The 13,835-nt window shown below is 31.3% G+C and overlaps 3 protein-coding genes across 6 annotated transcripts; 1 reads left to right on the forward strand and 2 right to left on the reverse strand.

Annotated features, from left to right (window-relative positions):
* Positions 1 to 222: 222 nt before the first annotated feature.
* Positions 223 to 4,437, forward strand: LOC122577793 (peptidyl-tRNA hydrolase 2, mitochondrial-like). Of its 2 annotated transcripts, XR_006320420.1 has the most exons (6): positions 223 to 394; positions 499 to 682; positions 774 to 953; positions 1,038 to 1,237; positions 4,073 to 4,159; positions 4,316 to 4,437. XR_006320420.1 is itself a non-coding variant. In XM_043749375.1 (4 exons), exons 2-4 carry the CDS (start codon positions 521 to 523, stop codon positions 1,218 to 1,220), a joined length of 525 nt encoding a protein of 174 aa, XP_043605310.1. In that variant the 5' UTR covers positions 225 to 394; positions 499 to 520; the 3' UTR covers positions 1,221 to 1,258. The 2 variants fall into 2 exon arrangements, 1 of the variants encoding a protein (XP_043605310.1); XM_043749375.1 differs by lacking the exons at positions 4,073 to 4,159; positions 4,316 to 4,437 and having other exon boundaries at positions 225 to 394; positions 1,038 to 1,258.
* Positions 1,542 to 10,180, reverse strand: LOC122577787 (tetratricopeptide repeat protein 28). Of its 3 annotated transcripts, none has more exons than XM_043749361.1 (16): positions 9,990 to 10,180; positions 9,784 to 9,849; positions 8,872 to 9,129; positions 8,409 to 8,811; positions 7,775 to 8,332; positions 7,392 to 7,687; positions 6,840 to 7,305; positions 6,348 to 6,755; positions 5,898 to 6,275; positions 5,025 to 5,805; positions 4,274 to 4,944; positions 3,696 to 4,198; positions 3,261 to 3,623; positions 2,941 to 3,178; positions 2,646 to 2,864; positions 1,542 to 2,574 (listed from the first exon to the last, which is right to left on the reverse strand). In XM_043749361.1, the coding sequence occupies exons 2-16, from the start codon at positions 9,805 to 9,807 to the stop codon at positions 1,937 to 1,939; spliced, it is 6,204 nt and encodes a 2,067-aa protein (XP_043605296.1). In that variant the 5' UTR covers positions 9,808 to 9,849; positions 9,990 to 10,180; the 3' UTR covers positions 1,542 to 1,936. The 3 variants fall into 3 exon arrangements, with proteins under 3 accessions (XP_043605296.1, XP_043605297.1, XP_043605298.1); XM_043749362.1 differs by having other exon boundaries at positions 9,925 to 10,007; XM_043749363.1 differs by lacking the exons at positions 8,409 to 8,811; positions 8,872 to 9,129; positions 9,784 to 9,849; positions 9,990 to 10,180 and having other exon boundaries at positions 7,775 to 8,086; positions 8,224 to 8,398.
* Positions 10,181 to 10,590: 410 nt separating this feature from the next.
* Positions 10,591 to 13,618, reverse strand: LOC122577791 (putative tricarboxylate transport protein, mitochondrial). The gene is made up of 4 exons (XM_043749374.1): positions 13,333 to 13,618; positions 12,505 to 12,939; positions 11,884 to 12,104; positions 10,591 to 11,764 (listed from the first exon to the last, which is right to left on the reverse strand). Exons 1-4 carry the CDS (start codon positions 13,481 to 13,483, stop codon positions 11,582 to 11,584), a joined length of 990 nt encoding a protein of 329 aa, XP_043605309.1. The 5' UTR covers positions 13,484 to 13,618; the 3' UTR covers positions 10,591 to 11,581.
* Between the last annotated feature and the right edge of the window lie 217 nt (positions 13,619 to 13,835).

The following is a 13,835-nucleotide window of genomic DNA, read 5'->3' on the forward strand; positions in this document are numbered from 1 at the left end:
ATTTTATATTTTTAATAGAAAAATGAAACTGAATGTTCTTTAATTCAATTAAAAATTGTTGTATAAATTTCTACACATGCATATTTGTATGCATATATTATATTACTTTCTTTTAAAATTTATTGTAGATATTTAAAAAATATGTTACTTTATATATCTTTAAGAACGAGTTAAAATTAAATTTAATATAATACTTTATATCTCAAATTATGCCTAAAGATTATTAATTTTTATCAGAGTTATATGTGTATGATGTACTATGTACATTTATATTGTATATGTTTAAATGATACCTAACCTTATAGAAGCTGTCACATGGAACAATATAAGTTTTACTTATATCAAAAGAAAAAGTTAATTTAAGGATATATACGTTTTGTAAAATTACTTTGATGTAAATATTTACCTTTTATATCTAATTTATTTTTAAAAATTAAATTCTTTGTGACGAATTAAGTAAATTTTAATAGTGTGATTGAATATTTTTTAATGTTACAGAATTTTGATAAAGTTTAGTAAGATGAATATTACTCAAATACTTTTGCAAACCGCTACAGATGCAAAGGTAGGATTTATAATTTCAGCAATAATAGGTTATTCTTTGTACAAAATAATAGCAGTAATAAATAGAAAAAAATTGCAATCTTCTAATGATAATTGCAATGAAACTTTAAATTATATGGTAAGTAAAATTAAAATTTGTATATATATTTATATTTTTTTATAATTAATCTAATAAATACACAAACAAAAATAATAGTTTTTGTTTTCAGCAAATATATTCAGATAATTACAAGCTTGTTTTAGTTATTAGAACTGATTTAAAAATGGGAAAAGGAAAAATTGCAGCACAATGTGCTCATGCTGCCGTTGCAGCATATAAGGCAGCCACAAAGTATCCTGAATTTTTATATGCTTGGGAAAAGTGTGGACAAACTAAAATTACTGTTAAGGTATATATATTTCCTATATATATATTACACGTAATACTATTTGCTTTAAGTCAAATTCTTATTAGTAAATAAAAAAATGCTTAGGTGGATAGCGAGAATGCTTTGAAAGAAATAGCAAAACAAGCTAGAGCTGTAGGACTTTTGGCAAATATAATACAGGATGCTGGACAGACACAAGTAAAGCCAGGAAGTAAAACAGTATGTGCTATTGGTCCAGGTCCAGCTCAATTGATAGATAATGTAACTGGTCATTTAAAATTGTTTTAATAATGAACAAAATAAAGGTATCTTAATTTTTTATCTAATTTTTAAATGTATTTTTATCTTTTTTTTAATTCAGTTCTTCATGATTTACTAATTTCATTATTAGATTTTTATTCATATGTTAAAAGATAATTAAATACAGCAATTTCATATTTTGTTGATGATATAAGTATAAATACATGCACATAATTTTTATAAAATGATGCATTCCATTAAAAAATGCATCAATATATTTATCAAAAATGAAAAAGTACAAACTTTTAGTTCAATACTTTATACAAATTTAAATATGTTATTAAATTGAAATATTACTTCAGTCACTGGTCGCATTTTATATATAATAATAAATTTCATTTAATAAATTTAAATATAACATACATGAACAATGTTCATTTTTATGCTAATATAATACACTTTTGCATTAAGAAACACGAGTATAGCATTAGGTGCCGTTGTATACAGTATCTTGTTAATATCGAATTTTATTATCAGTGTAAGCAAATGGCATTTACTGATATTTGTATTGGAAAATATATTATGTAAAAAGTGCATAGAGTCATCTTGTAACAAAATAAGCAATCACCGTAAATTATTCCCAGCTCAAATCACAAAACTTTAAGAAATTTGTTTCCAATAAAATATCTTCCATTCTTTGGTACCTCGTGCTATTATTTTCATTTAAAATATCATTTAATGCTTATAAATAGTATATAAATAATCTACACTGGAGGAGGAGGTGCTTTTCGATGTATTTTGTTAGAGCTGGTAGCACTACATTGTGACTCAGCAATGGATCTGCCATCAGCTTCATCTCTTCGACATAATTCTTCATTTTGCATCCAATTTTGAGTCTGATTATGATTCGTTCGTGTTGATTGATTTTCTTCATTTCCAGTCACAGAACCTACTTCTTCTAATAATTTTGATAAAGATGGTGCCAATCCTAATCCTAAATTTCGCTCGTGATATACATCTGAAATCGTAGGCGTTAATTCACGTGTTAAACTTGTGAGGGACGTGGCTACGTTTCTTAAATTTTGATTATGTGTTTCTGCAGGTTGTGCAGAATCAGTCTGAGAACAAATATCTTCAGTTGTTGTAGGATGACGAGGCTTTCTTGGAGAATTAGATCCAATTTCTGTTCGAACACTTAATCTTTCTAGTACTGTTGCTGGTAAAGGTGGTAATGGTTGTCGCCTTAAAACTGTTGCATGACCGTTATCCCAATCTGTTACTGAACTACTTGAACTAGACCCTGGTCTTAAGCTTTGATCGGGATAAAGATTTCTGATACGTGTTTGATGATTTAAATTGAGTGCTACAGGAGGACTAGGAGTGAAAGCAACATCCGATTCACCTACAAAACATACATATGATTATAATTTTATATTCAATATTTATCTAAATTTTAGTCTAAGTTATTTATACCTCCACTATTTTGACATGGTTGTCGTGATGTAGGAATTGGAACATTTGGTGGTTCCATAGTTTTTCCATCAGGTTCACCTCGATGTCGAACGTAATTTGCAAATGCACCTCCTAATCTAGGTCGTTCTATGACATTTTTTTCAATATGAGCAACAGAAGCTAGACTTTCCATTGAACTACTAGAATCTAAAGTCAAACTTTTAGGTGCTTCTTGTGTATCTAAAAACATAATTATGATTTAGATGAAATATTTTCATTTTTATTTATCATACACACATGATCAGTTTAGACTTACCAAATAAAGCTAGAAGAGCTTGAAGAGCAAATTGAACAGCTCTCCGTGATGCTTGTTTTCCTGTTCTTAATGTAACTTCTGATTGACCAACTTCCATGAGATCAAAGCCTAGACTTGCAAATAATTCATGAGATCCTGATGCTCTCCATACTTGTACTGGTAATGTGACTTCTTGACCTTCTGTCGCACATGTAGCTCTTCTCATTGCAGCAATAACATCCTCTGCTGCTTCTGGTGCCTACAATAAAAATTTCCTTTAATATAATAGATTATTAACTTTTACAAGTAGCAATGTCAGAATATACAGATTTATTTATTACCTGCAACAACCTAGCAAGAGCATGTAATGACGATGGTCCCAATCCCAATAATGCCTGCAAACTTGCACTACATCTTGTTAATCTTTCTTCTGGATCACTTTGTGGGAAAAATACAGAGGATGGTATTCCATTTCCAGCAGGTTCAAATCTAAAACCTACTGACATTAAAAGTTCTCGCCAACCAGTGGCTGCACCCACTTTATTTTCAATACTACGCTGAGTTGTGTACATAGCATTTTTTTGTCCACGATGTATTCGTTGTAATGATTTTTCTACTAAATGAAGTGTTACACGTAATGCATCACGACTTTGTTCAGGACCACCACGTAATAATTCAGCCAGTGCTTGTCCCATTAAGGCAACCTAAATGTATATTTCATGAACTATCATTTACATATGAATTATTAAATTTAATAAATTTTTTAAGATTTATACCTTGTTTGATAATCTTGCATCTCCTCCAATAAGTAACCAACCAGCCCAATTTGCAGGATGTGCAAAATGTCTTGTATGTTGAACTGTTTGCATAGCTTCTGCCAATGCTCTTGATGCTCTAGCACCTTGTAACATAGCGCTATAAAATGCTCGTAATAGTATACTACCAGCTGTAGGTGGAACCGCCCACATTCCTATAAGTACACATTGTGCTCCTGCATTTAATAAAGCTTTGGCTAAATTTTGTACGCCATCTGATGTAGCAGTTGTATTTTCTGTACTATTCCAACCATGGCCACTAGATATTACAACTAAACGAGCAGCTATTCTTAGTTTTGTAATATCTGAATAGCTTAGCAAGTATTCTGGTTTTACAGATGGATCTTCACAAGGATCTGCAGTTAATGCTAAACTGGCAGAATTCCAGAAAACTGGTACTGTTAAATGTACACATTCTGCATCAGGTAAAGACCTTAAAACAGTCGACCTCGTTGCTTCTATCCCTATTAGTAAAGATTGAAAAAAAATTATTTATTTATAATTTTCTTTAATTTATTTAAATTCGTAATGATACCTACCAGTTAAAGCACGGGCTTCTAATAATTCAGCAACAATCTCAGATTCTGTTTCAGTAGAAGCAACACTTTCTGACCATCTATATTCTTCCCTGATTTCTTCAGGAAGTACAGGATTTCCTGCAACTAATGCAGCTACTGTTGCACCTCCTTCTGGCATAGGAGTCTTTGATCGCTTTTTTAAAGCTGCAAGTGATGGTACTACTAATAAAGAAAATCTTTCACATAGATAATCTTCTCCAGGGTTTGATTGTAAAGCTGGAAGTGGTGCCAAATATAAAGACTTCTCCACTACCATAATTAGTTCTTTCCTTGCTGGTGGTAAAAGATCTTCAAAAGGTGCTAAAAGTAAATCGTAAAGTACTTGAATTGGTAATGGTGATTGCCATGTTGGTCCTTTGGTTCCTCGTCCCCATCGAGCACTTCCTGCTCGTGAACTAATTGAACCCACACTAAACAGACTGCTCAAACTGTATGAACTAGCATTGAGATGATGTCCTCTCGATGGTATTTTTGTTTCTTCAACAAGTTCACTTGTTTCGTCTAAAAGAGCTTCTCGTGCTTGCAGAACTCGCTTCTCTAATCCTATACCATCATCCAAACTAGTAGAATGAAATCGTAATAGTCCCCGACCAGGAGCTAAGCACCAAGCATGTAATTCACACCCTACTTCACTGAAACGTTATTTGACATTTACTAGCTGTTTTATGGAATTACAATTTGTTCACACTACTTATTAATAAATTTAAATTACCTATAATATAAAATAACTCCACGTTGTCTATCAATAATTTCGGAATAATGCGCAGCATCATCTAAACAATTACTTTTACTTCGTCTCGATCTTTCTGCCCAATTCAGAGCTTCTTCAGCTCTATTTAAACTGATTAGTACTTTTTGTAACATTCTGTACGTTTCTGATAATAACTCAGATTTGTTTGGTTGTCCACAGGTAAGGGTTGAAGAAATTCCATCTAATGATTCTAATAAATTTGCTGCTTTCTCTAAATGTTCTACAGCTATAATTGCTTCACCGGCTTCCCAATGAACAAGACCAAGTCTGTGTCTTAATCTAGCTGCTTCTTCTCTTCTTCCTAATCCTTCAGATAAAGACAATCCTGATTGTAAGTAACTCAAAGCTCGTGATAAATCACCACATAAATGATGAAGTCGACCTAAACTGGAAAATGCAGCTGCTCTTGCTGGTTGATCACCAGCTGCTGCTGCAAGACTTAATGATTGTTCTTGTAATCTTATTGCTTCTTCAAATTGTCCTAAAGCTTCTTGAGTTACACCTAAGTTTGCACAAGCTCTAGCTTGTAACCCAGCTGCATCTAAAGCTTCAGCAATTGAAAGTTCCAATTGATGATGTCGTAATGCAGAATTTGGATCGTCCATTAATAGATGAACAGCTCCTAACCCACTAGCAGCCTCTGCTTCAGCAGCTTTATCTCCAAGTCCTCTGGCAAGTGCCAGTTGATGTGATAAACAACTAACAGCTTGTTCGTGGTTCCCTAATGCAGCATGTACTCGACCTACACAATTGATATTAACAACTTATAACACTCATCAAGAAAAGTTAATATATTTATAAGTTCTATAGTATAATATTTTACATATTAATTACCTAAATCTCCGTAAGCTGCGCCTCTTGATTCTGGGCTATCAACTTCATGTGCAGCTACTAGTCTTTTCTCAAAACAAACTAAAGCTTCTTGTAAATTTCCAGTTGCTTCCCGAGCTCGACCTAAACCCCGATATGCTCTTTCTTGTTCTCTTATACTTTTCAATTTTGTAGCAGCTGTTAATTGCTGCTCATGACATTTTATAGCTTCTTCTGGATCTCCCAAGGCTTCATAACAATCGCCTAGATTGCCAAGTGCTCTAGCTTTATTTAGTAAGGCTGTGCCCGTAGTTAATGGTTCTAAAGTTGCTAATTGTTGTTCAAAATATCCAATTGCGTCTTCATAATGTGCCATATTAAGTCTAGCTATTCCTAAATTTCCTGTTTAAAAGAAAAATAGTGAGCATTGTTGCTGTAAATTTAAGCAGTTTGAACATTATAAATAAAGTTCACCTAAAGCTTGAGCTTCAACTCCTGAATCTGCTAATTCTTTTGCCCTTTCAAGTTGCTCCTGATAACACTTCACTGCATGAGTATATTGACCTAGTGCCATGTGCACCGCTCCTAAGTTTCCATGAGCTCTACATTCACCACGTAAATCACCAGCTTCTTGTCTTAAAGTTAGTTCTTGAGTATGAAATCCTAATGCCTTATCAAGATTTTTTATTGTCCGATGTGCAATACCTAAAGCTCCATAAGCAGCAGCTTCTAAACTGCGATCACTTGCTTGTCGTGCTAAATTTAATTGTCTTTGATGCATTTTTATTGCTTCTTCAGCTTCTCCAAGGCGTAAAAGGCAATCACCAATATTTCCCAAAGCACGAAATTTTCCAGCTAAATGTTTAGTCATATGTGCAATAGCTATATAGAAAGATAAATTATTAATATTAAGTATATATTTTGCTATTTTTAAAATATAAATATGCAGATGCACGAGTTTCTTACCCAAATAGTATTTTTGGCATTCAAGTGCAGTATCTAAATTTTCAAGAGCTAAATGTGCTAATCCCAAATTACAATAAGCTCTTCCCATCCCAGATTTATCCTGTAAATCCTTAGCTAATGCTAAGTCTTGATCATAATATCTAACAGCTTCACGATGATTGCCTAAACAATAATGAGCATAACCTAAGAAGTGACATGCTTTAGCTTCTCCTTCAACATCGTGTAGTTCCTGAGATAACATAAGATAATTTTCATAATATGGAACAGCTTCTTCAAATCTGCCACGAGATGACAAGCAATTAGCAAGATTGAGTAATGCACAGGCTTCACCAGCTGTATCTTTCAATTCGCGCGCTATAGCTAAATGAGCTCTGTAATGTCTTAATGCTGCTTCATGACCCTGTACAGCTTGATATGCTACTGCTAAATTTCCATGTGTGCTAGCTTCTGAACTACGATCATTGACCTATATTAAACAACAATTTTTATAATGTTTTATGGTATAAATTTGTTATTAAATTTAATTTTCATTGCATATCTTAAACAATTTACCTCTTTGCTTATTGTTAATTCTTGTTTATGATATTTAATAGCTTGTTCATAATATCCTAATGCGTTATAAGCATTTCCAATATTTCCATATGCTCTACCCATACCAGCTTTATCTCCTAATGATCTAGCAATTCCTAAGTGAGCTTGATGTAGTTTAAGTGCTGCTTCATGTTCACCAAGTAATTGATAAACTATTCCTAAATTACTACATGCCCGTCCTTCAGCAACTTTATCTTTTGTAGCTAAAGCAACATCAAGTTGCCTTTGGTGCCACAGCTTGGCTTGTGCAAGATCACCTAAATAATGATATATTTGAAAGAGATTTTATAATAAAGTTAATTCCTCATTAAGTTTCTCATTATTTGTTGTTCTAAAAAGTTCACCTGCACATCTTGCAGCATGACCTAATCCAGCATAAGCTCTCATTTCTATTGCTCTATCACCGAGTTCTTGAGCTATTCTTAGCACATTTTCATGATAAGCCATTGCTTGACCAAAATTTCTTCGATAATGATGAGATGAACCTAAGTTACTGAAAGCTCTTGCTTCTTCTACACGATCTCCTAAGCGTCTTGCTATTCTCAAATGTTGTGTATGACAATCAACAGCACTTTCAAATTCTCCCATTGCTAAATAAACCGCTCCTACGTTTCCTATTTCTCGGGCTTCCTGAAGTCGATCTCCCATTTGTTTTACTAATTGTACACATTGTTTATGAGATGCAAGTGCATTTGGCAAATCACCAATAGCTGTATAAACGTGACCCAGGCTAGTTAAAGCAGATGCTGCAGCCTGAGTATCTTTGCACTTCATAGCTAAAACCAATTGATACCTGTGTGCTGTTAAAGCTTCCTTAAAACTGCCCTTGCTAAAATATGCTGAGCCCAGATTTCCATGAGCTCGACATTCACCCTGGGTATCTCCTAAAGATCGTGCGACACCTACAAATATTTTTACTCAGAATATAAAGAAATATTCTATTGATACATACTTATTTTATCTATCTTCAATATTTACCTAAATCTTGTTGCATATAATTGATAGCTTTATCTAAAGAATTTAATGCCCAATATGCACTAGATAGAGCAGAAAATACAGAACCCCTTAATTTTAAACTACAAGAACCAATAGTAAGAGCAGCTTCTAATACACCAGCTGCTGCCTTATACTGTCCTGCTCCAAGAAGTTCTTGGCCAACAACAGAAATGACAACAAAAGAAGATTCATCAAGTTTCATTGCACGTAATTGTTGAAATGTTGGTTCTAATGTTGCACGCAATGGTGATTTTAAGGATGCTTCCACAAGACCAGATAAGAGTTGACAATTGGTAGGATCATGTGCCAAACCTGTACTGAAGGCTACAAGAGCCTCTCCATGTCTCCCTAGACATTGTAAGGCTACTCCTTGACGGTAGTATGCCTAATAGAGATATTGGTTTTACTAATTATTTGAAAAGTAACAAACAAAAGCAGCTATTACCTTTGGCCATTGAGGGCTAAGTTCGGTAGCTCTAACAGCATCCTGAAGAGCAAGTGCAAATAAACCCATTTTGAGACGGGCAGCTGACCTGTTTGAATATAGCACATGGCTGAGTGGATCCAAAGCAAGAGCTTCTGTGTACAAACTTGCAGCAAGAGCATAATCACCATTTTGACATGCTGCATTGCTACGACGTACAGTCTCTAGAAATAGAGATCTTGATCCAGCAGCCAAGGCCGACGTACCTTCGGGCTCCACCTTATAAATATATATATATATACATATATATATATATATTATGCACATACATGTATACATATTTATTTCGGAGATATATTATATTGTTACTATCATAGTATTAATTAAATATTATTAATAAACATTGTATAAAAAATTTATTATAAGAAATAAGGTAATATTAAACTTATTTAAGTAATATTAAGCTAATATAAGGTAACATTAATTATTACATATATAATTATCATAAATATTAATTTATATCAATTTTCATTTTAATGAAATAATGAAATAATTATTAAATAAAAAATTTAAATAAATATTTTCATTCATATTTTAAAATCTAATATTTAATTCTTAAATATCATTATTTTTTTTATATCAATTATTAAAACATCAAAAAATTATTGTATAAAAAATATATAATTCAACATAATTCTTGTTTTATCACTTTTAATATAAATCTTTGTTGTTTTCTATTTTTATGTATATATCCATAAATATATACAATATAATCTTAAAAACATAATTTATTATCAAAGTTGCAAACAGCAGACCAAATTTTATAATGAATACAAAAATGAAAAGCACACAAATTTATAAAATTAAATGATTTTAATTCTAAAATATGATAATAATATTCGCCATCATATTTGTACTGTAGGATCTTGTTACCTCAGAGATATCCCTATGAGACATTGCTTAAGACGAGCAAGTAGCATCCTCCTGCATGAGCATTATCTGCAGCAAAGGAGCTTCATTAGATAAGACCACACATTTTAGAGTATAAGACCTTTCTAGGTCTTCCTGTACCACCTTTCTTTCCCTCATTCAGATTTATTTTCTACAAGATGCTACTTTCAAATCTAGGCAGCACTCACCGGATACACGCTGAAATAAACTATTTCGTCTTAGTAATCAGAATATTCGCTAGGATAGGTGAATTGATTCGATTAATAAAAAAGGAGGGAGGAAGGCGTCTTAGGAGGGCACCCACTGCATTCCTCAGGCACAGCCATCTTGGAATGTGACCCCGGGCTCCCCCTTGGGCCCAGAGTGGGGCCGGCACTGTCTGCTTTTGTAAGTACCTTTGTGTATTGGACTACACATGTATAGCTCATAAATTTACGCTGCTGTGTATATACATGCATAGAAATGTAGAATTCACTTATTGAAATAATATATGACGTATATGACTTTATAAATTATTTTTACAAATTTATGTTATGTTACAAAATTATGTTTTATACGAATAGAAATATTGTGTAATGTAAATAGTGTTCTGTATAAAGAGTAGCAGTAAACAATCAATAATTGTGTTAAATTAATTGTTATTCCAATATATTATTTGTAAGACAATAATCATTTATAAGCATATATATGAAAAAGGTTTTTAGATACAAAAATATCTTATAATTTTAATAATGAAGGTTTTCTATACTTTAAAGATATTAACAGGTTTTTTTATAAAACATTTATAAATAGTACTGCAAAGATATATATTTCAATGTACAAGTACAAATATAAATACAAAGCATTATGAACCATCATGTCTTATTGTTAAAGTAATAAAATAGATAGTTTGCAGTTGTTATGAGATTACAAGGTCTCTATTTTGAAGGAACTTCTGCATGTTTATCTCCATTTGAATGTCACAGCCATTATAATTAAATTTTGTTCAATTAATGCTAAAATATATTACAATATCTGAGCGAAGATAATTATATTTAATGGAATGTAATGTGCACATAAATAAAAATATTTCAGATTAATATATCTTTTTATACCTCCTACCTACTCTAATCTTATTTGGATGTTACTACATTAAAAAAACTTAATTAAAAAGTCAATCTATTTCCCTTCGCTCAAGTAATAAACATTTTTTATTATTCTCATTATTTTAAGTAACATTCTGTATATTTTTGTACTGAAACTGTACAATATTTCTTAGAAATATATATGTATATATACATATGTCTACATAACTTATGCATACCATGTACAAATCACTTTCACAATATAAACATTCATTCGATGACTCAAATCTATAGGAATGTTAAATATTTAACAATATTTTAAATAAAATTTATAAACTGATAAACAAAATTGAAATAATTATATGAATAAATTTACATTACCATTGCCATTTGCCTTCCATACATATAATTTTATGTTAAATAAAAATTTATATAAAAATATATATATAATGGAATTTGTGCTCTATGCAACTGCAGCTTTCAATACATACACTGATTAATATAAAAATTGAAACTTTTCGATATGACTTTGTTTCCTTTCATTTTCATTCATTAAAATGCCCATTATAACAGAATACTTTGGTATGTATCATATTTGAAATAAAGGCATTTCTTAACATGTACGATTATAGATATATTACATAAATAATGATGAAATTACGAAAGCTACATTTGCACTGACATTTTAGAATATACAGTTGCAAAATTAATAACTTTCAAGGCCAAAGCCGATCAAAAAATTCTTTGAAGGAATCATAAATCATAAATGTTATGCCAACATCTAAACATACTCTACTTAATCTTGGGATAGTTCCTTTATAAAATGCCATTGGCCCTTCATTGATCCATATTTGTTTCACACAATCTATACTATTCTTATATTTTGAGGCTTCTAGACCCTGAAAATATGATACACTTTTAGTGAAGTATATTAAAAAAATATATATATATATAACTATATATAAATAATATATAATATATATATAACTTAATGATTATAAAAGAAAAACATTTTTACCTGCATTCTAGTTTTTACAACATCAATTGGAGTATTTCCAAAAACAGATAATGCCCCAGCACATGCACCAAAAAATCCAGTAACTACTTTTGGTATAACTACATCTTTATTTCCACCTTTATACCAATCTTTTAATGTTTCCATGGTACAAAATCTAATTGCTTGGTTTGATCCTTGCTTTAAAATTGTAGGTGTTAGTCCTTGATATATGCCTCTAAATCCTAGCAAGTAAAAAGTTATATTTTTTATTTGTACTAATATTAATATGACACTTATACACATTGTATAATGTAATAACAAATGTTTAGTAGCATATGATTGAATGTCACAATAAACTTATTGTGACATATATGACATTACTTTACTGTCATATATGTAAATTGAGAAGCACATAACTAATATAACTTGACCTCTTTACATAGCCCTTAATTGGAGTTGTTGCACATATGGTCCAATTTACTTATTTTCAGAGCATTACTAAGCAATTTAATTAAGCAATAACTAAGCTTTTAGTTCTTTTTAAAATCATACTTAAATTAGATTTTAAATGTTATGGATCAAAAAATTATATTTATTGACTTGAACTCTTTATAAAATAATATATATCATTATTCTATTTACCATATTCCTTGGTAATCATCCCTACTCCATGAAAGAATCCTTTATATTTTGGATTAGCAGATCTTTGATCATTTATGAATTTTACTTTAATTGTCTCCATAGGAGTAACTGCAAAAATAGCTTCAGATGCACCTGCACATAGTCCTGCTATAAGACTATTCTGTGTAGTAAGTTTTCCATTTGAATCTACTAACAATTCTTTCATTTTTTCAAAGGAACCAAAGCGTACAGCTGACTTTGGTATTGAACCATAAAGTAATACTGAAAGACCCCTGTATAGACCAAAGAATCCACGATTTTTTATGGTTTTTTTCACACAATCCAATATTCCTGAATATTGTTTACCAGATCCAGCTTTCCCATCAAGTTGTAGCTGTGTTTTTACATATTCAGTTGGGTAAGTGATACATATTTCTATACCGCCGGTAATACCTCCTAAAATATATCCATAATTACATTAATATTTTATTATTTAAAAGATTGATAAAAATTGGTAAAGAAGTACTTAATGAATCCATTGATATACATTTAAAAGAAAAATATATAAACAATATCATTCATAATCTTTAAAACAAAAATTTTTGTACTAGAGTATATTTCGAAGGTTAAATATTTCTCGATCTTTGAATCTATCATGTGTCGAATGCGCTGACTCAGTTTATCTATCTTTGTCGCTCTTTTAGTTTTACTTACACTTCTCTCTCACTTTCGACTAATGTGTTTGTATTCTATTGGACTATTCCGATAAATAATAAATAGCACTGAACATATATTAAAATGAAATCATTAATACAAGAAATGATATAATAAAAAAAAAATGTATTTTACCAGCCACAATTCCTTTAACACCGCTATGACTGACAGCCGCTGCAGCTCCCGTATCAGTAATCCAAGGTCTACGAGGAAAAGGATTGTTATGGAATGTTGAAATTGTACTTGTTTGTTGCGATGATTTGTATATCAATGAACTGATATCCATGTTTGGAATTTGTTTTCGCCTGCCAGTACTCTTCCCCCGTTAAGCATCAAATGTGAACTGAGTCGATTAATATCCGTACATTTCGGTGCGTATTCCCCTTCCTCAATGAACTTCTCTTACTCACACTTTATAGATTGACAGTCCTATACTCGATACTGGATCTGAATACGTAATGATAATTAAACAGGCGATTATGGGTGGAGTGACCGAAATTTTTTATATCAGTAATACATTTTTCCAATACATGTCTGTCTATTAATCAGTTAAGTTTAGCTTTTTTTATAAACTACAATTAAAATTTATAGATTAAGGATTATAAGCTACTTTAATCCAAATTCTATTGCATTAATTT

The sequence above is a fragment of the Bombus pyrosoma genome, linkage group LG2 (assembly GCF_014825855.1).
Source record: "Bombus pyrosoma isolate SC7728 linkage group LG2, ASM1482585v1, whole genome shotgun sequence".
NCBI classification, from domain to species: domain Eukaryota; kingdom Metazoa; phylum Arthropoda; class Insecta; order Hymenoptera; family Apidae; genus Bombus; species Bombus pyrosoma.